The sequence below is a fragment of the Spea bombifrons genome, chromosome 3 (genome assembly GCF_027358695.1).
Source record: "Spea bombifrons isolate aSpeBom1 chromosome 3, aSpeBom1.2.pri, whole genome shotgun sequence".
In the NCBI taxonomy this organism is placed as follows: domain Eukaryota; kingdom Metazoa; phylum Chordata; class Amphibia; order Anura; family Pelobatidae; genus Spea; species Spea bombifrons.
In genome coordinates, this window is record NC_071089.1 from 29,186,615 (window position 1) to 29,214,186 (window position 27,572).

At 38.2% G+C, this 27,572-nt stretch overlaps 1 protein-coding gene across 1 annotated transcript in view; it reads right to left on the reverse strand.

Moving 5' to 3' along the window:
- The window catches only part of RASGRP3 (RAS guanyl releasing protein 3), a 34,259-nt gene that overhangs the window by 3,689 nt on the left and 2,998 nt on the right, over positions 1–27,572 (reverse strand). Inside the window, exons 2-12 of the mRNA XM_053460685.1 lie at positions 18,959–19,115; positions 16,791–16,896; positions 16,171–16,233; positions 15,223–15,354; positions 13,991–14,138; positions 9,191–9,364; positions 8,582–8,698; positions 7,856–8,131; positions 6,602–6,679; positions 1,315–1,428; positions 194–309 (exon numbers count right to left, since the gene is read on the reverse strand). Coding sequence (XP_053316660.1) covers positions 194–309; positions 1,315–1,428; positions 6,602–6,679; positions 7,856–8,131; positions 8,582–8,698; positions 9,191–9,364; positions 13,991–14,138; positions 15,223–15,354; positions 16,171–16,233; positions 16,791–16,896; positions 18,959–19,028 — 1,394 coding nt within the window. The 5' untranslated portion in view covers positions 19,029–19,115. The remainder of the gene's footprint in view (positions 1–193; positions 310–1,314; positions 1,429–6,601; positions 6,680–7,855; positions 8,132–8,581; positions 8,699–9,190; positions 9,365–13,990; positions 14,139–15,222; positions 15,355–16,170; positions 16,234–16,790; positions 16,897–18,958; positions 19,116–27,572) is intronic.

Below are 27,572 nucleotides of genomic sequence, written 5' to 3' on the forward strand. Positions count from 1 at the left end.
GATTAACTGAAAATCACAAGTAAACTCAGCATTAATGGTATAGATCAAATTAATGCATGGAAACCCTAAATTGCAGACATAGATCACAGGTCACATGATGCCCTGCAAACATAATTCGAATATGTCTTAAAAAGAAATTGGGGGGACTAGAATGTCACCAAATAACAAGGCTGAGTCATTCAAAGCAACTTACTGATCTTTGTCTAGAACGCAGAAAGAATCCAGGAAGGGAAAGTTAGCAGCTATGCTTTCAAAGTCCTCTTGAGAAATATATCCATCGTGATCATGATCATAATTTCTAAAAACAGACTTCACAGCACAAATTCAGTTTTCACTTTGATCATAGCGATTGTCACATCAAAAACATACATAGAACCAAATATTTATTTCCCTAAGTATCATAATATGTCCTACTGTCTTTAACTGCGAGATGAAACTAACACATTTATATCTCACTGACCTGTAGCAACTAATAGAATGACTGGGTTAGAATTCCTCCTGACCACCATCTGACTAAAGCATTTTTTTCATGGATCTTCCCGTTTAAGTATACATGTCAATATGTACATACATATTTTGAGGGAAGCCAGAAATAACCTTTGCTTTATTTAATAAAGAAAAATAATAATATTTGCTTTACTTTGGACCAGCATTGCATTGTTAAGCTGCTTAGAATGTGTTCCTTCTGCAAAAATAAAGGTCTTGTGTTTTATATGCTATGTTTTCTACAGTTATTACTAAGGCCCACTAGTCCAGATCAGCACACCCATCTTTAGCAGGGCTTGGTACGGCATCTTACTCTAAGCTGATTATCACCTATCCCGATGTAAAACCTGTTGTCCCATTCATCTTTCGTTTGTTTCTTAATTCTCACTTTTTCCAGTTTAAGAATATCGGTTAAAACATGACTTTTAAAGTGAGAACAGTTAACACTTAAAACTTTGAGTTTTATGTATAGAAAAAAAATAGACTTCACATGCTAAAAGCCAGAGAACCCCACTAGTAGAAGTCTCTGCAGGTTCAGCTCTGATTCCACAACTTTTGTTCAGCTTTCCCAACAATCAAGTTTTTAACAGTGAAGTTCTTATTCACCACCTATAATCCTTAATACTTAGGTCTCCTTTTTTGAAATTAGCACTTATCATGAATGGACATTCTACTCCTTATTTGGTTGGAGGTCTTCTTGTCTAACACTTCAGGACACACCATGTGATAGATTTAGATATTCTCAGCTTCTACTTTTTCATATTGACAAACCACCTGTACAATATAAAACAAAGACAAGATATTTTGAAGTAAGCATGCATATCTTACCTCAACTAATTTGCGTATATGCTTGTTAATAATTGTAGGATCAGGCTTTGTTGTCACTCCTGATGCCCAGTCAAGTGGTACAACAGGTTTGTTAGGAGTTGTTGGGGAGGTTGGCTGTTGGGATACACATAAGTGATTAAAAACTAAGCATGGAAAAACAGAAGGCATAACACTTATGACATCAGCACTTTTTAATAAAACATTATTGGATGCATTTACTAAGCTAATTTAATATCATATGAAATACAGTACGGGAACTACTATTGAAAATCATCTGTAGTATTTCTAACTAGCAATATTCGTCAAAAACAAACTAGTAATAAATGCTAAATTAATAGAAATAATATTTTACACAAAAACATGTAACCTTAACGCAATCTGATTTCCACATGAAGTTGTATAGCATAATCTATAAATAAAATGTAACTTAATAATAAATTCAAGAAGAACCTGTGGAGATCATCTGAGACCTGGTGCTGCTGGAGCCTACTTTATGTCCCTGGTTCTGACTTTTCTTTTTTTTGCTCTACCAAATCTACCACTATGGCGTGTTGATATTTAGGATGTTTAAGCAAATAGTCATGACGTATTTTGTGTTGACATAATTATTAAACAATCCAAGGTGAACTTGCAGATGTTTGAAGGTATTGTAAAAGGGACATCAACATTAAATTGGATAGAATGCAGAATGACTTTGTTTAAGCATATGTAGAGTAGATGAGTGTACAATTAAACCCTTCCCTTTTGCCTTATAGTGCCACTAAAAACACGGTAGGCTTACTTTAGGCACATGTCTGGTTTTCCTAATGGTAAATCTAGCCTTGTAAGCTACATGAAGAAGTGCCTAACGTATCCCACAGTGGCATTATGTAGATACAGTGGGGCAAAAAAGTATTTAGTCAGCCACCAATTGTGCAAGTTCTCCCGCTTACAAAGATGAGAGAGGCCTGTAATTTTCACCATAGGTACACTTCAACTATGAGAGACAGAATGAGACAACAAAGTCCATAAATCACATTGTCTGATTTTTAAAGAATTTATTTGCAAATTATGGTGGAAAATAAGTACCGTATTGGCCCGAATTTAGGCCGCACTTTTTCCCCCCACTTTAAGTCTTTAAAGTGGGGGTGCGGCCTATATTCGGGGTCTAGCGCCCGACGGGCAGGCAGCGGGGTTAGGATACAGATCCCCCGCAGCGGTGCAGGGGACCTGCATCCTACTGTCTGATACGCTCAGACAGCCTCCACTGCCAGCACTTTCCACGGGGGGAGTACCGGCACGGGAGGTTGTCTAAGCGCATCGCACGGACGTTCACCGGCAGCGGCGATGCGCCGTTGCCGGTGAACGTGCGCACGATGCATTCTAACCCCCCCGACTTACCAGGGCAGACTCCCGGGTGTCTTGCAGGGCCGGCGGAAGACATCTACGCAATACGCGTATACAACTTCCGGTGCCGGCACTTCCGCTGAGTGCCGGCACCGGGAGTTGTATACACCATGTGCATAGATGTCCCCCTCCGGCCCCGTAAGACACCCGGGAGTCTGCTCTGGTAAGTCGGGGGGGGGAGGAGGACAGAGTGGCAGCATATCTCGGGGAGGGGGGGAGGACAGAGTGGCAGCATATCTCGGGGAGGGGGAGAGGACAGAGTGGCAGCATATCTCGGGGGGGGAGAGGACAGAGTGGCAGCATGTTTTTGGTGCTTTTTTAAAGAAAAAAACTTTTTCTTTAAAAAAGCACCAAACTTTTAGGGTGCGGCCTATATACGGGGGCGGCCTATATCCGAGCCAATACGGTATTTGGTCAATAACAAAATTTCATATCAATACTTTGTTATATACCCTTTGTTGGCAATGACAGAGGTCAAACGTTTTCTGTAAGTCTTCACAAGGTTTTCACACACTGTTGCTGGTATTTTGGACCATTCCTCCATGGAGATCTCCTCTAGAGCAGTGATGTTTTGGGGCTGTCGCTGGGCAACACAGACTTTCAACTCCCTCCAAAGGTTTTCTATGGGGTTGAGATCTGGAGACTGGCTAGGCCACTCCAGGACCTTGAAATGCTTCTTACAAAGCCACTCCTTCATTGCCCGGGCGGTGTGTTTGGGATCATTGTCATGCTGAAAGACCCAGCCACATTTCATCTTCAATGGCCTTGCTGATGGAAGGAGGTTTTCACTCAAAATCTCACAATACATGGCCTCATTCATTCTTTCCTTTACACGGATCAGTCGTCCTGGTCCCTTTGTAGAAAAACAGCCCCAAAGCATGCTTTTTCCACCCCCATGCTTCACCGTAGGTATGGTGTTCTTTGGATGTAACTGAGCATTCTTTCTCCTCCAAGCACGACAAGTTGAGTTTCTACCAAAAAGTTCTACCTGACCATATGACATTCGCCCAGTCCTCTTCTGGGTCATCCAAATGCTCTCTAGCAAACTTCAGACGGGCCCGGACATGTACTGGCCTAAGCAGGGGGACACGTCTGGCACTGCATGATTTGAGTCCCTGGCGGCTTAGTGTTTTACTGATGGTAGCCTTTGTTACTTTGGTCCCAGCTCTCTGCAGGTCATTCACTAGGCCCCCTCGTGTGGTTCTGGCATTTTTGCTCACTGTTCTTGTGATCATTTTGACACCACGGGGTGAGATCTCGCGTGAAGCCCCAGATCGAGGGAGATTATCAGTGGTCTTGTATGTCTTCCATTTTCAAATAATTGCTCCCACAGTTGATTTCTTCATACCAAGCTGCTTGCCTATTGCAGATTCAGTCTTCCCAGCCTGGTGCAGGTCTACAATTTTGTTTCTGGTGTCCTTCGACAGCTCTTTGGTCTTGGCCATAGTGGGGTTTGCAGTGTGACTGTTTGAGGTTGTGGACAGGTGTCTTTTATACTGATAACAAGTTCAAACAGGTGCCATTAATACAGGTAATGAGTGGAGGACAGAGGAGACTCTTTAAGAAGATGGTACAGGTCTGTGAGAGCCAGATATCTTGCTTGTTTGTAGGTGACCAAATACTTATTTTACCGAGCAATTTACCAATGAATTCATTAGAAATCCTACAATGTGATTTCCTGTATTCTTTCCCCCCATTCTGTCTCTCATAGTTGAAGTGTACCTATGGTGAAAATTACAGGCCTCTCTCATATTTTTAAGTGGCAGAACTTGCACAATTGGTGGCTGACTAAATACTTTTTTTGCCCCACTGTATTCTAAAGTAGGGTGACAAGATGTCTCTGTTTTCAGGGGACAGTTGCCAGATTGTGATTTCCATCCCCAGTTATTATTTGACCCTAGAAGTGGTCATTGATTCCCTTTTCACCTAAAGATAACACATTTTTTTAAAAAAATAACTTGGTATAATGTTTAAAATGCCATAAAACTATAGCTACAATCAGGGCCGGCCGAAGACTTAACGCCGCCTGGGGCGAAGTTTAAAACGTCGCCCCCCCCCGCCGACGTCGGGGGGGGCATTTTAAACTTCGCCGACGCCATAATCTACGATTCCCCCGCCCCCGGTACTTACCTTTAAACAGTCCTGCTGCGAGTCTCCCTGCTCTGCCACGGTGCCGGCTTGTAATGCTGAGCGCCGGAAATTGACGTCACTTCCGGCGCTCTGCATTACAAGCCGGCACCGGGACCGAACAGGGAGACTCGCCGCAGAGGAGAGAGAGAGAGGGGCGCCGAGCGGGTAAGCGAAAACCACTCGGTGCCCCTCTCTCTCTCCTCCGCTTCAAAAAACAAACAAAAAAAAAAGCGCTTGGGGCAGCAAAGTGCCGCCCCTTCTAAAGTGCCGCCTGGGGCAATTGCCCCAGTCTGCCCCATTATAGGGCTGGCCCTGGCTACAATCATTATTATATATATATTCCCATTACAATTTTGTTTTCTTTAAAATTTTAATAATATTAAATAATATACAATTATATAGAATTAAAAATACATTATACAATGAATCATAATTGCCAACTGCCCTGGCTGGGTAACTTTATCCTGCTAGAGCATAATCCAAATATATACCATATCTGGACAAAGGTTTGAGGGATAAACCCTCAAATATTTATATTTAATATTTTACCCAGACATTGGGTGGGGAAACAAATTATGCATGACGAGCTGAGCTAGTAGAAGGTCAGTGATTATTCATTGATTTATTTAAGAAAAAAAATGTCATTCTGTTAAAGGGCAATGTCTGTATGGATTTGTTAGCAGACTGTAAATAACTAGCATAGTCTAGCATTTGTATTATTGCTAATTCAGGGATGAAATCTCAAATTCAAAAAAGAATGTTAAGTTGTTGTACCATTCTGTGCTTAAAACCTAATCTGACCTTGGTTTCATTTTGTGATTTTAAAATCCCTATAGTTATGCTATTTTTCTAGTGCTGTGCAATGGGATTTACAAACATTTTTCTTTGGTCTCCTGCCTCCATTATATCTCAAAAGATGTCTACTAGAGCATGATAGTTAAAAAAACTAAATATCCTACAAAAATATATTAAATGATTAAACCACTATAAAAAAAAACCCTAAGAAGATACTTATTTTTCTTTTTTGTGTTAAATGAGTCCCCATTTTGTTGACTTTCAGAAAAACATCTGACCACACCATTGCTACCATCTGACCATACCATACACCATTGCTACTCTGCGCATTAACAGAAACAATTATTTCTGATGATTTTTGTTATAATCTATTAAAGTTATGTGGAAGGCAAGACTAACCTACAACAGTAAGTTAATTCCTAATGAACAAGGCTAGTCCAACCCAAATGCGATGAGCAAGTAAATCTGGAAATTTTGATTTTCAGCATATCTAACATTGAGTAGCCTGATTAGTACGTTTCCGTCAACGGCTAGTAAGACGTTTTTTATGGAGTATTAACAAGGATTATGTTTTAACCCCTTAATGACAAAGCCCGTACATGTATGCAAAATGCATTGTTTTCAATGGGTTTAGGGACCGCCCATTGTCCTGAAGGGGTTAATTTGCTTTTTTAGACCAATTCAACGTGATTTTTTAATAAATGAATAGGATCAACTCTATAAATCTCTATTATTAGCATTTTCATATAGAGTATAGGAAGAGGTTCTGGAGAAAAAAAAATGTGTTATATTGTCAAATAAACTAATGAAATGGTTCAATCATAAAAATGCATTGCTTTCTAATGGGATAAGACCACTTTTCAAACTTCAAACTGCAGAATCATGTTATACAAACCTCTATTGTTCTATATAGTTTGGCAAGCCTGGTTTGTAGTAAAACAAAAAAAAAATATCAGTATATTAAAGCATGTCTTACCGATTTTGGATTCCTTGGTTCAAGCATTAACGAAAGCTTATAAATATCATCTTCTGTGTGATACAAGTCAAGTGATAGCTTAAAAATAAAATCAAGAAGATGTTAATGGAATGAATGGAATATTTCACTCTTGCTGTTTGGCTATAAGGAGCCAATGTATGCCATAGCTTTGAACATTTAACATTTATTTAATATAATCCTATATGATCTATTGGTTGAAAAAGGTAAGTGTCATACTCTGACATATGCTGACTAAGGCAACAGATCAAGGGCAGCAAAAACCATTAAAACCGAGAGAAGATTGTATTATCTAGTGTGCCACTGCTCAATGAACCAGTTACAGGGCAGCTCTCTGGTTTTCCTAGCTGGCCCATTTACACTATAGAGAAAGCCTCCATATTATGCTATACCCAATGCTAAACATGAAGGGCAGAGCACTGGAATATGACATCATATCACAGTAATGAGCAGTAAATTCAGTGGCTGCTGTAGATGGGCTTAGGGCAAGGTGAATAGGATACCGAGGTATCATCCCAGCCCTACAACCACTTCTACGCCATCAGGCATAAGAATAAAATCATGTCAACCTAAAACACAAATCAAAATAGATCCAGATTAATCTAGTCTCATGATGACCATATGATGTTGTAACCTGATTTGCCATACGAGCCCTATGTGTAAACAAAAAAATAACATTAAAATATAATGAGTGCACTAGACTTATTTTTCATTAATAGTATTTTTCTTTACCAATTATCATTTTTGATAATCTCAAAATGATTTGATGATTTACGGTACCATTGACGCATGACTTAAGATTCACGAGGGTATGAGTTATAGTAATGATGTTAAAAGACATGTTACTATTATTAAATTATTATATTTTTAAAACACTTTCATGAAATACCTTTTAATGATATATACAATGTGTGTATTGAATAAAATATTAACCAAGTAATCTGACAGTATAAGGTAGACAAAGCAAAGAAAAATACACCCTACTACTGTTAACTTATTCCCATACATCCTAGTATGCTTTTTACCATTTGTCTCTTATTTAATGAAGTAGCAACATTTCCTATGTCAATGACATATTCTTAAAATAATTAAATTTTATTTTCTAGAATGAAGATATATACTAAATCAATATATATATCTATCTATATATATATATATATATATATATATATATATATATATATATATATATATATATATATATATATAGATATCTATTTTAAATAAGGTACATACCGTTAGGAGATTAATTAAATCCATATTCGTATCTAAGTGATGAGAAGCACTCTGAAGTGACACCAGTTCATTTAGTGTTACATATAACTGATGCATCTTGACGACATTCACTTTATTTTCATTTACCCAGTCAGGAAAGACAACATGCACAGCTATCAAGTCTTTTAAATGAACACCTAATATAGGGATTTTAAATCCTTCACACTCTGCAAAGGCTTTGCGATAATTACAGTAGTTTCCATTGGATGAGACCAGCTCAGTCATTTCATTCCAGATCTGTAATTAAAATAATAATAAAAAAAAGTTAAACATTAAAACTGCCAATAGTGGGACAACCTCCTTCTATTGGGCTATTGGGCTAATAATCTTTGACCTAATGGCTTATACCATCTTCCATGCATTTATAGTTGGATTGTAGACATTTGTCATTTTATTTTGTCAATAAAGACAAAAATAAAATAATAATAATAAATAATATATATTTATATTTTTTTTATTTATTATTGTATTCATCAAAAACAAATAGCATTACGTAATACAACATTCATCTTATTTTCTGTATATATATATATATATATATATATATATATATATATATATATATACCAGAAAAGTAATTTGTGCAAACTGAGTTTTTTTTAATTTTCCCTCTGCATTCTAATAAATATTAAGATAGCAGAATTTAATATCCAGCTTTGTTACTTTGGCTTTCTTCATATTCCATACCTTTATGACCTCTGTACAGAGGTGTGAGTGAGTATCTTTGAGACGTGATATGGAACTATGGCTCAGTCCTCCAACAACAGACATCAGTGTATTAAAATTCTGTAAGTCAAGCAATTTCTGCAATAGGAACATTCACATTGTTATAGAATTATAAATAAAGCAGTGTTATTATTTATTATCAAATTATATTTAACCTTTACTAACTTTTATATTCATGGTCAATAGTCAATTAAATTTTTACTTATATCTTCATCCAATATACATCAAAGGAACACTTAGATGAGCGGTGTCTCCTTTAATAAATATTTTGAACAAATAATGTAAAAAATATTGAGCTTGCTGGTATGCTAAGTAAAATGTAAAGTTTCGGTGGCATCAGCCTATCAGCGTCCACTTTTGTGTCACATGACATTTAAACATTCCTTCAGAAATTATGAATGAGGCAAAGTTCTACACAATGAACAACTATTTCTGCAATGAGTTTGATGGGAGGGACAAAACCATTGTTAACTCATAGTTATTAGATTACAGTGTATGGGTCATTTGCTCTGTTCCTTTTCATTATTAACTTGAAACGACATAGAATATTGATTAATGCTACAGATTTACCTGAGCTACGTTAATATACTTGGTAATAACTTCTGCCCTTTGATGCGGAGTAGGCTTACTGAGGACCATAATCTGCACCCATTTAGAGATTCCATTGAACAGAGCGATGGACCTTTCCAAAGTTGGATTGTTCTCCAAGCATCCGTGGATAACATAGCTTTGGTAGTCTATAAACTAGTTGCAAATAAATATATATGAGATAAATGTATTTTTTTACATTTTCAGTTTCAGTCACACAGTTATATACATCATTACAAGAAGAGGGTTCACATCAGGCCAAGTTCTATGATACTATGTTATATGAATAGAATGTAAAGAACATCCTTTTTATAGAACCCATTCACTAAGTACCATATTTGCTCGAAAAATACCCCTCGTCTTATAATCGAGGTCGTCTTCTAATTAGACCTCAAAAAAATGTCTGCTGGGGCCAGGCTGCTTACCGGTGCTTTGGTCCCGAGCAGCGTCTCTTCTATTAGCAGCAGGAAGCTAGCAGAGTGTCACATAATTCTGCCTCCCCCTCCTTCCTCTGGGGGCGGGGCCAGAGAAGTTGCTCGCACAGCCGGGACCCTGCAGAAGTCTGCGAGTGGGAGATCTGCAGTTCAGGTAAGGGGGTGGGGGGTTTGAGTGTGTGTGTATGTGTGATTAATGGAATGAATGAGTATTTAAATGTTTGTGAATGAGTGTGTGTGTGATAGCATGGATGTGTAAGGGGGGGGGGTGGTAGCATGGCATAGGGAGGCTGTACTCAAACTCCTATCATCCCCAGGTTCCAGCATGTACTGGCTGCCTTGGCTTGATAGGAGTTTGATTGCTGTTAGCAGTTATATATATATATACCTCCAGAAATGCCTTTTAACCCCCTATATGCCACTCTGGCATATAGGGGGTTAAAAGGCATATCATGGGGCAGAGTGGCATAAGACATTTCTGGAGGCAGAGTGGCATATAGAGGGTTAAAAGGCACATCATGGGGCAGAGTGGCAAATAAAGGGGGATTAAGGCATTTCTGGGGGCAGAGTGGCAACCTTGGTGGCAGATGTGCATAACTGGGGGGGGCAGGTTGGCAAATAAAAGGAAATAAAAAAATATATATTTTTCTCAATCATAGCTTTTATTAAATATGAAAAAATTGTTTACATGAATTAATATTTACTAGTAAAACTTTTTTCCTATAGGGTAGTCTTATATTCAGGCTTTTTGTTTTTTTCCTAAATTAATATTTAGATTTTGGGGGGTCGTCTTATAATCGAGCAAATACGGTAATACATGAAAATATTTGAAGAAATAGAAACCCATACAATCAAAAAGTAGCACGTAATACACACGGTGAACAAATAAATAACAGAAACATCTATGATACAAATATAAATATAAAGTGCAAGAAACAAACCCAACTATTGTGTTAATAAACTCAAATCCAAAACTTGAAAAGATGAAAAAACACCAGCGACCGCACACCACAAAACAATAAGTGTGATGGGAAAAAAATATGAAAAATATTACCTATCTATGTATCAATCTCAGTGAATTAAAAAAACACCAAGTGTGTGGCTTGATCTCCAATACCCCGGTGTCCTGCATTCCTTCAGGATCAAGTCTCTGGTGGACCACATGCTGGATGTTTTTTTATTCATTGAGATGTAAGTGCGGAGATTGTTTCTTTTTATTAAAGTCTATTGCTTTTACTCACTTTCCGCTTCTGTGTTGTGCTCTCTTGGAGTCTCTCGGAGTCTCTCTCTCTCTCTCTCTCTCTCTATACATATATATATATATAGAAGATAATCAGATAATCCGGTTGCTTGGGGTCTGCTTTAAGGAGATAATTGGATGGCAACCCTTACGCATTCTGAATATCATACTCAGAGCCGGCCTTAGGTGTTTTGGCGCCCTGTGCGAACTACTCCTCTGGCGCCCCCCCCACTACCCCCCCTCTGCCCCTTCAAACTACCCCCCCCTGTCCCTTCAAACTACCCCCCCTGCCCCTTCAAACTACCCCCCCTCTGCCCCTTCAAACTACCCCCCCATCTGCCCCTTCAAACTACCCCCCTCTGCCCCTTCAAACTACCCCCCATCTGCCCCTTCAAACTGTCGAGTTATTTACTATATCCACATATTGATTTATATACTACACTATATTATCCTTCGTTGTTGATTTTTATAATTATAAAAACTGTATAATATCTATATATACATTGGTAAAAAAAAAATATTCATTTCACATCACACTTATTCTTTTGTTGTGCTTGATCACTAGTGTTTTTTCATCTTCTCAAGTCCCCCATATAAGCTTAACATTTTATCTAACTTATATTGATCTTATTCAACATGCAACATTTTCTCTTTCACATGTGACACTTTTGTCCTTGTAATTCCCATTAGTATCACTCTATATATAGAGAATTTAGAGGACAAGGTCTCTTTTTCTTCTTAAATGGACCTGTCACTTTTCCAGATCCTACATTTTGCACTTACGTACATATAATATATATACAAATAATATAATTTATATGTGGAGTAGATATTTCCGTGTAGCAGTTAAGGGCCAGACAGACAAATCTGAGAGCCAGTTTGATATTTGATAGTAGCCAAAAAGAGGTACAAAAAGTAATATAGCAAGGCATAGATCTAAAAAATCTAGGAAGCCAAGATAAGCTTTGTTATATATGCATTTAAGCTTAATAAGTTACTGTTTAATTGGAAAAAGATTATTATTGGCTCTGGCAGCCTTTTCAGAGGCAAGATGAGGAGAAAAGAGGTGAGTTCAGACAGGCAATTAACCATACCTAGGAAGTGAGTTGACCCTGAGGCTCATCAAATATTAATCTTTTAATAGATTCTATTGCAGTGACTCATTTATAGTGGAAACCAAAGGTCTCTAATAATAGTCTTTTTGAAAGCCATTGTCAGGAGGCGATGAAGCCGTCTGTATTAAAGCAGGGATTTTAACTGTGATGTACCAGTAAGAAGAGCACCAATTTGGATGCTTAGAAGTTGGAGTGTCCCATGAATAATTGATAGGTATGGTGCTGGGTTTTGTAGTTGAATAATTGATATAACACTTAAAACTTAGAGGGTGGAGAGTCAGAAATGTCCTATACTAGTCAGTGTTGAGGTAATGCAACAGCCTGAAAAAAGAAACAAAACTGGGAACTGAGTGCTTCATTGACCACTGATGAAGCATATTGAAGCCCATGGAACAGCGCAGCTTAGGTGGAGTGGGCCTTGACAGAGGTAGGTGGTGTGCATAAGGAGTGATTTAATTTAATTGGTTCAAATTTGTTATGGGTGGGGTTACTATCAAGGTATATAAGTGGCAACCATTTTGTAAACGGTCACTTAACTGCTTTTCTAAATCCTGGTTGTCCCACCCTCCCTCCCTTTACTAGAGGGTTGTGGGGGTGACTACCCCGTTTTGTCACAGCGGCGGGGATAGTTGGGGATTATTGTTTAATACGGTGGATTTTGTGGTTTTGTTTACTAATTTGACTTGGTTCAAGTTAGTTTGGTAGGTTTCGAGCTGGCCTGTGGCTCGGAACCTGGGGTGGTGTAGGGGTGTCTCGGTATGCCCCTGCATTGGTTGTTTGGTTAAGTTGGTGGTGTAGGGGTATCTCGGTATGCCCCTACATGGTTTATAATTTGGTTAAACTGTCTGGTAGGGGTGTCTTGGTATGCCCCTACTGTGGTCAATGTGTTAAGGTGGAGGCACCTGGTACGTGTTGGTGCCATTGTTATACGGTTAATGTGTTTATTATGGGGGGTCATTGTCATTGTTAATAAAAGGGAAATCTGTTATATATGTTTTAACCATGGTGGTCTGTTTTGACATTGACCTTTAAATAAAGCTGTGGAAATTATATTTGCACCTAATAAAGTGTGTGCGTCATTATTGGGTATAGGGTACGGTCATCCTGGGCACAAACTCAACTAAGCGCTTGTCATCACGTAGGAACAAAACAACCTCTTCCATGTGGTTTTCACCCTTTGAGTGTCATGTCCACTCTCCTGGCATCCAGAGGTTGAGTGGATTGAATTCATCCTCTTTATCTACTTTAGATTTTAGTTTAAATACTACTCTCTCTATCTGAGATGACAGACACTGTGAAGGGGGTGAGACACCATGCTTCTCCAAGGGATTAAGGATATTTTAACACCAATGGACGGGAGACAGAGGGGAGGAGGAGCACCTGCCACACTATATAAATATATTTAAACAATCATCCCACTGAGGTGGAGATGTGGGTATAGTTGGGTCCTATAGTCCCTGTGGAGGTTTTTTAAATACCACCCCATGCCAGTAAAATCACTGACAGGGGAGAGGGATATGGTGACACACACGCCACCTCACTTTCCCTCCTAAGCCATCAATATTTTAATGTATCTGATAGTTGTTTGCTTTTTTCAACTCACATTATGTTGAATCTACTGTCTTCAAGTGTATGTGATTAAAGTGCTTTTTGTGCATATGCAAGTTGTGATTGGTGAATATATATATATATATATTTATATATATAGTGCATCTTGTGCACATTTTGTTGCAATAACTTGCTCTTTAGTGAATAGACCTGACAGTTTATAATCGTGAAATCCACCCACATCATTAATTGCATATTTCGAATGCTCAGATTAGCAACAAGAATTCATCTGTAGGCTGAAATAACACATACAATACATTAGATTACACAAGCACTCTAACAAAAGTGCATCCTGGTCTAGGGAGATAAGAACATTATATTGTATCTGCGCTGCATTCAACACAGAAGATTTGCCAGAAAAGAATAGAACAATAATCATTCTTACAGATATCCTTCTGAAAGCCTTATATTCCAGAAACGTTAGATGCTCTGCAAGCTCGATGGGCTCCAGATGGTCAAACAGAAGGCAAACCTTCCCTTTCTTTGATGTTTTCTTCCTCTGCGTGACTCGTCGCATCCAGTCATACGATGGGCTGCAAACAAAAGTAACAACGTGTACAATCGCCATTCACCAACCACTGCCAGAAACCTCTTATTGTAATGAATGCACAATTATTTTTCTAAGCACTCTCCACGCAAGTCATGAGTTCTAGAACAATGGATTAAACAAACATAGTACAGCTTGATGATTTGTAACATGTTCTTTCACAACAGGGCTGCGTAGCTATGAAAGTCCTGTTAAGTGTTAACAGGATTTAGTGTTTCTTTCTTCTTGTTGGGGCCGAATGCCGGTAACTCATATGCTTTTACTATACTTTGTCCTAAATATATATCAAAGAAAGGAGTTACTGTATTTGGATGTTTCCTTGATACATCACATAAAATCATGGGACATTTTTAGTAATGACGATGTGGACTGTTAATGACAAAATACAATCCCACATTTTTTGTGTACTCCACAAAATCAACAAAACAAAAAGTCCATTGAAATGAAAGGGTCTCGTTAGATCGCTACCCTAGAACCTCTCTCGTCTCAGCTGGAGTTGACTGACAGTAATAGCGAGTATACCACATGGATGCAGAATCCCCTCATGCATTTGTAAGGAGGACCAAACAACATTTTAGGGGAACCACTGAGCTATCATATGTTATGATGGCGAGTGTGTCTCTTTTTAACTGAATAGTAGCTTTACTACCAGATAAGTCGATTAGATGGTCACTTAGGGACCCCCAAAAGAGGCACATGCACTCCCATAAATTGCTCATCAGAGGCAGGCCACGTCAAATCCACCTTGTTAATTTTGTATTCACCTCTGTAATAGTGCTACAGAATCAGCTGGTGCTTTATAAGGAAATTTAACAAACTTAAAAAATGGGTACCCTGTCTCAAAAACATTAACTACAATTGTGTAGATATTTGGTTACAAATGACCAACAACTGCCAGCAAACACCATAGTGCCTTATAAGGCTGGAAGAAATAATTTAGCTGGTTTTTTACTTCTGTGACCTTACATGTCCTAACATTGATAGCCTGGTGTCTGCATGACTAATTTATTGAAAACATGCTCAAATGAGTAATAGTTATTCTTTACAAAATGTGCAGTGAACAGACTTACATGCTGGAAATGTCTATAAGGTGGATGTGTTCTTCGTATCCCAGCTGACTTGCTAGTTCTCTGAACTCCTCCGTCAGACGAACTAAACCCAAATCCAAATTAAACTCTGCTGGGAATTCCAAAATCCAGTATCTATGAACAATATAAAATGCAATGACATGATGAAGAAAGAACATTGCAAGAAAACATATATACATAAACACTATAGAATGATAAGTACTATATCTTGAGCTAAATAAGCCCAGTAGTGGGTCAGGGGTAATTCCCAAGGGTAATGGCTATGAGGAGGGAGCAGCAGGGGTGTTAATGGTGACACACAAGGAGATCGGAGATAAGTGCTGTTGCTGAGGGACCTGAGGGTAGTAAACGATGATACAGAAGAAAAAGCGGGAATACGGTGTTAAAGTATTCTGTGCTAAAGGGTGAGATGACAGGGGCAGAGAGGGAGACGAAGAAAGAAAAAGGGAGAGACAGAAAAATAAAGTAGAGTAAAAGAGAGATTGAGGGAGAAGAAAGATTAAGAGAGAGAGAAAGAAGAAAGCAGAGAGAGAGAGAAGAAAAGAAGGAGGGGAAGAGAGTGTTACAAATGTTATGCTACATTTGGATTGGCCATTCAAAACAATGCAAATAAAGATACATTTTGAATTCTATAAATAAATACTTTCACTATGAGATTGAACCAATTTTGCCACAAGAATCTAAAAAATGAGCCGGGGATTCTTTATGCAAAACAAAGGTGTTTGAATTTAAATATTATTTGAAATTCAGCTTAATCCTTTGAGGTGAATGATCAGTGTCATAACTTCCTTGGGGGAAGAGGGGCAGCTGCCCCGGGTGCTGCAAGGTGAGGATGCTCTCAAGCTGCCGGTTGCAACGTGTTGCTTCTTCGCCCAAACTTTAAAAACAAGTACTAAGGACAGACAAGATTTTACTTACAACATAATTTACCTCATAAAGTAGCAGGTCTTTAGACGTAGGTCATTGCAGTGCTCTCCACTGGCATCACGATAAGTACGAAGGTTAAGGAAGACTTTTTCCAAAAAAAATTGTTTTAAATTAAGCATATCCACTATGCATGTGTGCATTTTGCATATAATAACTGAAATGTAATTATATATACACAAAACATTTTAAGAACAGAGGATTTGGGGTCCAAAAGAAGATGACCAGGGCCAGACTAGGGATGACTAAGCAGCCTTGGTACTTAAAGGCCAGCGGCTTCTAAATGATGTACGTACGGCCAGAGGCTGGGTGTACATATTTTTATATTCTTTTATATTGTTTTTACAGACTGCTCAAGATCATCTAGGTGTAGAGATCTTTTACAGCTGCCCTCTGTAAAGCTGTTATCACAGATATCTTAGAGGAAGGAACCCAATTTAAACATGCAATGTGTCAGCACAACAGAAAAAAACAGACGTAATTTTTATGTCAACACTAAAAGGTGAAAAGGAAAAGAAAACATTAATTATATATTATATATCAGTGTAAAAATAACATTTTTTTGCCCAGAATGTAAAATATGACAGTCCCACTTTAGCAGTAAAACCCCAAAACACAAAGGATATATTGAGAGAAGTTTGCCAGCAAGCTCAGTAGAAGACAGATACCAACGATGCATTAACAAGACAGTTCTTGGCAAAACATTGTCATTGTTGAGTTCACCTTTCTCATCTGTCAAAATATATGCAGAGACAATCAGTGATCCAATAATACGTATTTAATTAGCTTGTGGTGTGATAACATTCAATGTCAAGTGCAATAAAGTGTACATTTTGTAAGGGGGTAGTTAAAGCCAAGCAACCTTATGCCTGTTGGGCAAATCCAGTTCTATAAGGGGGTGGCTGCCTGGAGAGCATACAGTAGAGTTCTGGTTTTAACTCACATCAACGTCACTATACATTATAAAAAGTCAAACCTCAATGCACCTCTCCTGCAAGAAGAGCTTTGTTACCCCTGAAAATGCATAGGTAAATCAGTGACTTAAAAAAAAAACTGTGTTTCCAGCTTGCTCCTTCTTGCAGGACAAACTTTCCATCTTTATTACGCATAAAGAATTCATTGAGTAGAAATCACAACTTGCATGCCAAAAGGGCTTATTCCTATAGGAGCCCCAAAGGTATTTGGCAATCAGCACTATAGATACAAACAGTCCAGTCTTACCAACCCATGCCCCAAAACAAGCCCCCCAAAAAACAAGTTGGGGCTCAAATGACACCCTCGTATATAACTGCTCCACACCCCCAACAGTTTGAGTGTTTACAGCGGAACACACAAACATGGGCAATGTTTCCCAGGGTTTCTGCCAACTTGCACAGGATTCCTGCAAGATGGGGAGACACTTTCTCACTGTACTCATTGCTTCCTGTCGCAAAGGAAGTGCTCAGGATCTGGACAAAACATAATTGTAAAAATGCCTCTTTGTGTATGGTTCCAGATGATACACTGTTTTTAATTTATAACTAACATAATTTTAATGATGGAATTTAAATATTCTATTGTATCTACTCTTAATTACAATGAAAAAGCCAAAAAAAACAAAATCTTTCATCTAACTTGGCTAACATCTCAGGCCTACGGAAAAGTAACACATTCAAGCAGTTCAGATGTGATAGTCTCAGTGTGAATCACACATTCCAATTAAAAGCAGCAATTATTCTAGAATTTACAACCTGCTTAATACTTGGCAAAGTATTAGAAGTTTTCTTCACAGATAGTCGTGAAATAGATATGGTGCGGAATTTATCTATTCCTTAGTTTTACTAAAAAGAGCTTGAATTTTTAGGGCACAACTATAGTACTTGGTGTATAAGAAACTAAAAGTATCTCTAACAAAGTGATAATAATGATCATTACGATAGTTGCCAAGTCCCAATAGTTTGGCCCTCCATATACTACTCATGCGCAATTATTTTTTAGTGTAAAAGAGGCATTAAGCAAGCACAATCAGGTTGCCATCCAATAGTGGTTAATGTGTGGCACAAGAGCTCTCTCTATCACAGCTTAAGCTGATTCTAACTCTGTTTCGAGCTAGTACCATACATTTCTACATAAATACCTGAAGTAAATAACTCTGTTAATTGCCACCAATGTATTCATGTACACCAAATGTGTTAAGCACAGTCCTCAAGTCTTGTATTTTACCTGAGTTTTAATTCCTGTACAGAACAACTAACATTTTGTACCATCATACTCTATTGAAAACATGGTGAGTCTACAAACCCCCCGAGAGCTCATAGTATTGCAAGTACTGTCATTAGGACTCTCATGTAGTATTAGCCAAAATCACAACACTTACTTTACCCTACGTTGGCATTAGCAAAGGTTGCTAAGAACTGTGAGACGAGCCAGTTTATGGCAAATCCTCCCCAAATACATTCTTTATGGCTGACAGAAATCATCAACACTGTAACATCTGTAACATCTGAGAAGGCTTTTTCAAAGATGTCTTCTGAAGTGATGCCTACATTTCATTAATTTTATCAATATCCATGTTCATTCGACCCGTTGTAAGAAATAATTTCTCAGTTGAGTTGAGCTACATTCTCCTCTATGTTTGTATGCAAGAAGACTAAAACTATATCTATCAAAGGTTGGTGGTAGGATGTATCATACATTTTAGAAACATAATTCCGCTTAGCTTTTTTTGGTGCAATTCCTCAAAGCATTTTTAAGATATTTTTTTTAAAACATAATAGATGTTAAATAGATCCAATAAAAGTACCGATAATCATACCAAACAGGTCAATGCACGTGTATAAAAGTTCATCCAGTGTAGCTGCTTTCCTGAAGGCAGTAGAACCCATTTTTGCTCAATCATCAAAGATCCAGAACATTATAATGGAGATGCTTTTGTGATGCATGCAGGATATCTTAGTCAATTCTCACTAGTGCTGTTAAAAAAAAAAAAATAAAAGATAAAATTAATCACGTAAGATCTGTGAAAAACAATGTTTATATATTTAGAAAGCTCCAAGTGTTATTTTAATCTGCTGTTAACATATTCCGCTCGGATGTTATCACAAGATGTACTGATACTAAGAGACTTTATAATTAAATAAATCATTTAAATGCATTTGAAAGAACTACGGCTCAAGAAACACTTAATATTTCCTAGAATCTACAGGGGCTTAAAGTGTTCAAAGTACATTTTTCCTTTATTATTGGTTGAAAAGCAATTTCCAGCCACGCTAATGTGTCACCACAAGATAAATTGTTTTCTAGTTCTTTTGATATTAATTAATAATAGTTTCTTAGTAAGGGAACACATGGTGATTACTGAAAGATATAATTATTTAGAGCACACGCAGAGAAGAAGAAGAATTCACTTTGTTATGACAGAACTCTGATATAATTCAATCATCCCTTGGTTTGGGTATTTTTTTCTTAAAAAAAGAATTATACAAATTTGTTTTTGCGAAGGAATGGTGCTTGCGTTGAAATAAAATGTACAGAACATAGTGTTCTAGATTTTTTTTCCAAGAAAAACAATGTATATGCTTTTTAAAGTGAGAAGTCAACTGTTCTGAAATCATGGTTGTATACAAAGCAGGTCTTTTTGCAACATGAGGTAACTTGTTTTTTCCCATAGGAATATAGAATTGGAACCATTAAGTCTACCCGTCTTTAAATGTTTTAAGAACTCAAACCTTAATCAGTCCTTGGTCATGCCTTCAATTCACGATAGCCATAGGCCTATCCCGTGCATGTTTAAATTGCCTTTCTATATTACCTACTGTATCACACTGGACTCAATGGGTGAGGATTTGGGTATGTTCCACACCTTTTTCATACCATATTATTTTATGGGAAATAACTTGATAGTACTAGTATTTGATGCTTTATAGTTTTGCAGGAACATATTCTTCTGTACCGTACTTTATCAAAGTGAGCTAAAGGTCACTATGGTCCTGCTAAAAAAAAAGTGATTGTTGGCAGAAAACTCCTAGTATCATGAATACTTCCATAATTTTTTATATTAATTTTCTTTGAGGTCACTCAATTGCAGAAAGTAAAAGTGTGCAAGAGGTTTTTTCTGTTAAACTACAACAAAACAAGCTGTATGTGCAAGTAAAATAACCTGCCTGTTAAAGGAGAAGCTAATAGCCATCACACCTTTTCACCTATACATAAGATATTGTAAGAGCAGTTTTAATATAACCTGTCTTATTAAATTAAAGGGACACTCCAGCCACCATATCCACTTTAAAGCATATGATAGTGGAACGGTCCCTTTCTTACTCACAAATTACTTTAATGTAAAAGTAAAAGATCTAGTTACTTACACAATATCTTTTTTGAATCATCACACCTGCTTTATAAGTGGTGCACACATACGGGGTAGTTCTTACACGTGTCATGTAACGGCCCCTGGCATTACAGCTTGGCCGTTTGAAAATTACTCTCTATGATGTTAAACAAACACATTTTAGCAGACCTGTCGCTTTGTTCTTTCCTCTGAAGGTTTCATCTTGGTAAATACATTTTTAAAAAAAGCACAACACTTTTCTATGAGGCAAAATGTACTTTTTAATGTTTCTGTTGGTGTGTTTAGTTAAAAGTGTTAAATTCAGGGGAAGGTAGCAGAGCACATTTGAATCAGTGAAATTACGTACAGATGGGTAAATGTGGTTAAAAACCAATGCACTCCATATGGTCTTCTTTTATCACCTACGTGATTGCAGTCATTACCAAAACCTCTCACCACTTTCCAATTCATTTTAAGAACTGTTGCCTTAAAGGACTTCAAATCTTATTCCATATTTGTGAATGTGTTATGTCTCAAATCGAAGGCCCTTCAAGGTACTACCTACTCCTTCCTGTAAAATCTTTCTTCGTAGTTTCCATAGTTTATTGTAATAGAAACTGGAAAGGGTTGTTTTAAAACTGGCACATCTGCAAAGGGTTATTTGATGAGAATCTTAGAGTAGATTCCCATGCTGACCATTTCAAAGTGGATACCGATGCATTTTGCATGCCACAGGATCTTCTCTGATGTCCTGTGTTTTTAACTATGTTCTAAAGCCATTGCACTCAATCAAAAAGTAAAACATATAATAAATAAAAAACATTCTAGAAATTTAACACCAATTCAATATTCTATTCCGCTCCATCATGCACAGATTTTTTTTCAAAAAATGTGCCATGTCTTTCAAGTCACCCTGTATACTACCTTGAAGTGACCTGAAGACCCTACCCTCCTCTGATGTGGTGCGACGATTATGGTCAATGAGCTAGAGCAGGAGTTGACTGGAAGTAAATGGATCACATGCCACAATATGTGCTCGGCCGAATACAGCTCCTCCATGGAAAATAGCTGAGGAAAGTAAAAAAAAAAAAAAAAAGGGGCAAATGCATATAGAGGAATCTATAGATTCACCCCATGCATTAGAAAGGGCGATGCCACCACAAGGAACTGCACATCTATTATATGCAATAATGTACATATGATGGCTGGAGTGTTCCTTTAACCACAGCGTATACTGGGCTCAGTGATCAGATGAATAACAGCCTTGTTCATTGTTAAACTAAAATTAGAGTTCATCGGATGGAATGCCCATCTGAAACTACCCTACAACAGCCATATTCAATGTAGCACTCTCATCTGCCCTATGATACTTGATTATGTTAAAGCAGATTATATTATTGTCACTTACAATTCAAATTGATTGACGAAATGCCTATTTAGAGATTTTATGATTTGTTGAGCGGAATGAATAGCACAACTTACAGACTTAAGGGAGAGTTGTCAGAAGAGTTTGCAAGACAGTTGCTATTTCAGACCCTCACTTTACTACTCTTTGGCAGGTTTCTCTATCAAGAACGTCTTATAGAGGGCCAGCCAAGCTCTCCTTGTAAATCTCTTGCCACCTTGATCATCATGATTAAAAAAAAAAAGAATAAATATAACGAAAACTTTCAGAATGGATAATTTTGTGTTTGTGAATCTATTACAACATTTATGAATTTATGGCAACATACCCCAATGTCTACATCACAGCTATAAAAGAAAGGCTCCAGACAAGGTAAGGCTTTGAGATGTGTGAGACATGTGCGTGTGGGGGAGGCAGGAGAGGTACGGGAGGTGTGTGAGACGTGTAATTATGTGATGATAGAGTGAGATGTGATAGAGTGAGGATGTGTAAGTGTCATTTTGAGTGTGTGTTAGTGTATAAGCCTGTGATTTTGTTGTGTGATAAGTGTGTTAGAGTGGCCGTGACTGTAAGAGTGTGTACGTGTAAGTTAAAGTGTGTGCATGTTAGTGTTTTAAGGTGAGTGTGTATCTCTTTGAGTGGGTGTTAGTGTGAGTATGAGTGCAAGTGTGTGCGCTAGTGCTAATTTTACGGGGGTGGGGGAAGTGAGCTTTACCTGCTCTAGCCAGAGGATGCCAGCTCTCCCCTAGTCCCAGGTACTGGATATAGCTTTCCCCACAAATCAGTAACAAAATAACGAGACACAAGACTGTAAGAGGTACTCTATTTTGCCCACAAATCATCATTCTACAACAGCAAGTGGATTGGTTCTCTAACTAAAACAACCCTTGTTACTCAGCCGCACAAGATAGCCAAGAACCATACTAAAGTACCCACCTTAAAACATGTTTTTTTGTAAGATATGGATCCTTGCCAACCAGAAACAACCAGTCGACATCGACAGTAAGTGGATAGACTGCTCACTCCTTAAACTAGACAAATTGCCCCCATAGACACACTGCTGCTAAATATTGTATCTTCTTAAAAGGGGAGGGGGTTAGAAGGCTCTTTTTTTTTTCTAACCTAACCTGACATGACCTCTGGGCTGACCACTCGCTGCACCCTCCCGTATTTCCACTTCAGGCCAATTCAGGTACGGGTGCTCTTCATAACAATGACCGGTGACACTACCATGGTGAATGTTGGAATAGTTTCTTTACTGCCTGTCTAATGTAGGACTATATATGTTCCAAATACAAACATATTTGTGTGCTTTTCCTTCCTCAGAGAGTATACCAACCAATACATTCTAACGAAATGTTTGGGATTGAGTCTAGAATACTAAATGATTTGCTTTTATGATGCTAGCAGAAGCAGTACAACCTGTTATTCCTATTGGTAGGATTCTGTAGCGTGATAGAATTTATCCATGACATCACACATACCTCTGGATATCTGCCATTGGTGACCTTACCATAAGCTGATTTGAAAACTAAAGAGTAGAATTTTATTTTGTTCCAAGTTCCAATCAGCTTATTCTAAGCATACTCAGTATACTTGGTACCTACTAATGCCAGGTTGAAGTTGTATTGTGCATGTTTTTCTATAGTGACAACGTGCCAGCTATGCTTTACTATGAAACGTGTGGCCATTAAGTAACATCTCATTATGATGCTTTCTGCCTTGGTAGTTTGCGCACAAAAAGTAAAAGGTCAATTTATATTACATTTTGTTGAGCATTTGGCACCTTATTTATAGGGAAAATATGCAGATACTAAGAATAACAACACACAAGTGCACGTTTATTACCAGCCATGCCTAATTTCTTCCGGGGGAAACAAACTTGTGTGTTCACAGGCTTTTAACACATTTCCCCAAATAAAGGACAGGGACGGGTTTAGACGCCCTACAGAATATATCACAAACATATTCATATAATTTGTCCCTTTCAAGCAGGCCTAGAAGTATAAGAAACAGTCTGAGTCTTATTCAACAACTGTAAATGACATATGAATTGGGTGAGATTACCTATTTCATCTCACTAACACGGGCGTCCGGAAGGAGCCAAGTGGATTGGTACTGCTGCGGAATACACATCTCATGATCCTCAGCCATCCATTTGGGTGGCTGAACATCATGAGATATGTAATGTCAGAACTTGCCAAATGTTAGCCACAACTGCTGCAAAACTACCAAGTGTCCTATTTTGGTTCCAAGCGTGTATGTCCCTTTTTACTACCCTCTAACTACCCTCTTTTTGTAATACATCAGAATGTTTGCTGTGCATCACAGAGCTACATTACACAACACTAACTTTTCTTGACTGCAGCTCCCATAATGTTGAGTAGAAACATTGCAAGTTGATTATTATGGGAATACTAGCTGGTAACTGTAGGTTGGGCTTTGGGGGCTACACTAGATCTACAGTAGAAACAATACCTTACATTTACAATAATATTCAGCGAGCCATATTGTTAGCTAAACCTCATGATGGCAACCTGCCCATGTGCCCAAACAGAGGGCTTGGAGTCTCAGCCAGCCATATTGCTAGCTAAAACTTGTGACCGCAAACTGTGCCTCAACAAAGGCCTTGGCGTGCCATAGGTTCCCCACTGCTGCTTTCTGGAGATGCTACAATCATCTGCGGTCTTATGATTTTTGCCTCTGATTGGTTGCTTGAATCTCTCACACACACACACATAATGATCACCAAGTCAGAGCTGGAGTTTCTTGGTCATCACAAGGGCAGGAGAATATGGTGGGATTCTGCAGAATTATGAAAGGGGTCGGTATGATAATTTAAACACCTCAGCATTATTATGGGTGAAAGGTCCCTTTCACCATAGTTAGAAAATGTCTAATCTGCAATAAACACAACATAGGTACTACACTACCATGTCTACCATGCTTTCCTAAATGTTCAACCAGAAATCTGTAGATTATTGGATAATCTACATAGTAAACAATAAATTAACCAGTTACAGTAGCAAATGTACTGGTAACGATATATAATGTCTCAATCCGAACAATAACATCAGTGCTGGTCCTTGACCAAATGATAACCCAGACAGGACTATTTCGTGGTGCCCTCTTCTATATCCCTTTAATGCTTTTAAATCATTATTGTGTTTACACATACAATTTATAAACCCATTTTTTGCTGTTTTATCCGGAAACAATAAATGTGCATTTAAATGTATATTACCTTAACTAGGTTATAGAATGAATCAATGTTTTTGTATACCCTGGTAAGATGGTTCATTGATATTAGGTTATCCTCCCTTCTATTTTAGTCTGTTTCTCACATCAAAAACGCCTGAGAGGAAACCCCCTTTTTTAACTGTATATTGAATTCCCAGTTACAATAAAATCTCCATATAAAATACATGTCCTATGTCATTTGCAGAGATTTGGCTGAATGCCTAGGTCTTTCCGTGTGTTATGCTCTCTTGTTGATACGCAAGTGACTGGGCTGTTTTTGTTCTTGCTAAAAGTACTTCCAAGTTAGTTATTTCCTGTTTTTGTGGCATTATGCAGATTATATTTATTTTTAGGTAACTTTAATCCCAGCCCTTTTTCCAATTACATGTTTGTTTCTTATTTCAGGTGCACAGTGTTTAATGCTAAGTATACAGGTTCACCAGCTTCTACAAAATAGCCAAAGAGAACCCCAATTTTTTTTTTTTTTTTTAAAATAGGGCATTCAGTGTATTTAATAAAAAGGTTCATATTATTTGCATTTATGTATCAAATAATATTTTTTTCATCTTGGAATTATGCTACGCTGACCCTTATGTTTCTATATATATAAAGACAAAATATATGACAAAGCTCTAAATGCACCAGATATGGGGGCTATACTGTAAGAAAAATCAGTTGCAAAGCCTGGAAAGTGATCTTAAAATATATAAATTAATCCTAAAGATCATTCCTGTGTCTTCAAAACATTTATAATGCAAAATGCAGTTTCGCAAGAACTTTTATTAAGGAGTTGAGTACATTCCTTGATATATCTATCTATCTATCTATCTATCTATCTATCTATCTATCTATCTATATATATATATATATATATACACCTCAGGCGGTTATTGTATATTATGCACTTACTACATGCTGGAAACATTTGTGTACATACACCCTACTGAATGCTCTTATGACACCTAAAGATGTGTATGTGCAGAACACACATACCTATTCTGCTACAAATATACTGTCCCATACGTGGGAACTCTCTGGTTTGACCCGGAGTCACCAGGTGAAGCCCTGCTTCCCTGGGTCTCTGGGTCACTTTCCTCTTACTCCAAACTAAGGAGTAGTGTTTAACAACACCTATTTCCCACTCACTTTGTCTCCAACTCAAGGCTGGCTTGCCCCATGCATGGCTACCACCCACCACACAACTGGCTAGCCCCAGGGCCGGCCTTAGGGGTGTGCGACCGCACAGGGCGCAATGGTTGCAGGGGACGCCTGACCGGGACTTAGATTAAAGCATCGTTTTTTTTGTTTTGTTTGTTTTTTAAACTTTATTTAACATCATTCATGTTAAATAAAGTTTTTTTAAAAAAACTGATGCTTTAATCTAAGTCCCGGTCAGGGGCGCCGAGCGGTTGCTCGTGAAGTTCTCAGCAACCGCTCGGCGCCCCTTACTCTCCGTGACTCTCCGTGACTATTCCGGTGCTCAACATGAAATGCCGGCACCGCGGCAGAACGAGAAGACGGATGCCTCCCGCTCTCACCGCAGGACTCCGGCAACAAGGTAAGTGTGTGGGGGGGGAGAGGGGGTGTAGTTTGAAGGGGCAGAGGGGGGGTGTAGTTTGAAGGGGCAGAGGGGGGTGTAGTTTGAAGGGGCGGGGGGGTAGTTTGAAGGGGCAGAGGGGAGGGGTAGTTTGAAGGGGTAGAGGGGAGAGGTAGTTTGAAGGGGCAGAGAGGGGGTAGTTTGAAGGGGCAGAGAGGGGGGGTAGTGAGGGGGGGCGCCAGAGGAGTAGCCCGCACAGGGCGCCACAACGCCTAAGGCCGGCTCTGGCTAGCCCTACTCCTCCTAAAGACAATCTCCTAGAAGACAGGTGCTGGGAAGTTCCTAGGTATGCAGCTAGTCATATATATATATATATATATATATATATATATATATATATATACATATATATTTATATATATATATATATATCAATTCTTTGTGCTTTCTTTTTTAACTTTCTCAATACTAGATGGGAAGAACAACATTTTCCATACCTTTCCATACCCCCTGGTACTGAAACGAGTCTATGAATAGCTGTGAAGTTGCATAATGAATACAGAGAGTTGAATTTGTTTGATATAGCATTAATTGCATACAAAATTGAGGCAGAACCCAACTGTGCTTTAAAATACAATTGAATTTAAACTCAACATGCTGGAGCAGATTTAGGAATGCTGCTTTTCTGCACAATACTGCCCTTTTATCTAGAAATGTTGTTGCCATTTTGCATCAGTTTTGTATATAAACCTCCATACCGAACCTGCGGGGCTAATTAGGGAATCATATTTGTTCAACGTATTTAAATCCTCAGATTAAGCAATTTGTGACCTGAACACTTTTGCTTGTAACTACTTCCATACCAGGGGGATTTATAAATGAGCCAACTCGAAGACTCTTTTAAAGTCTATCACAAAGGT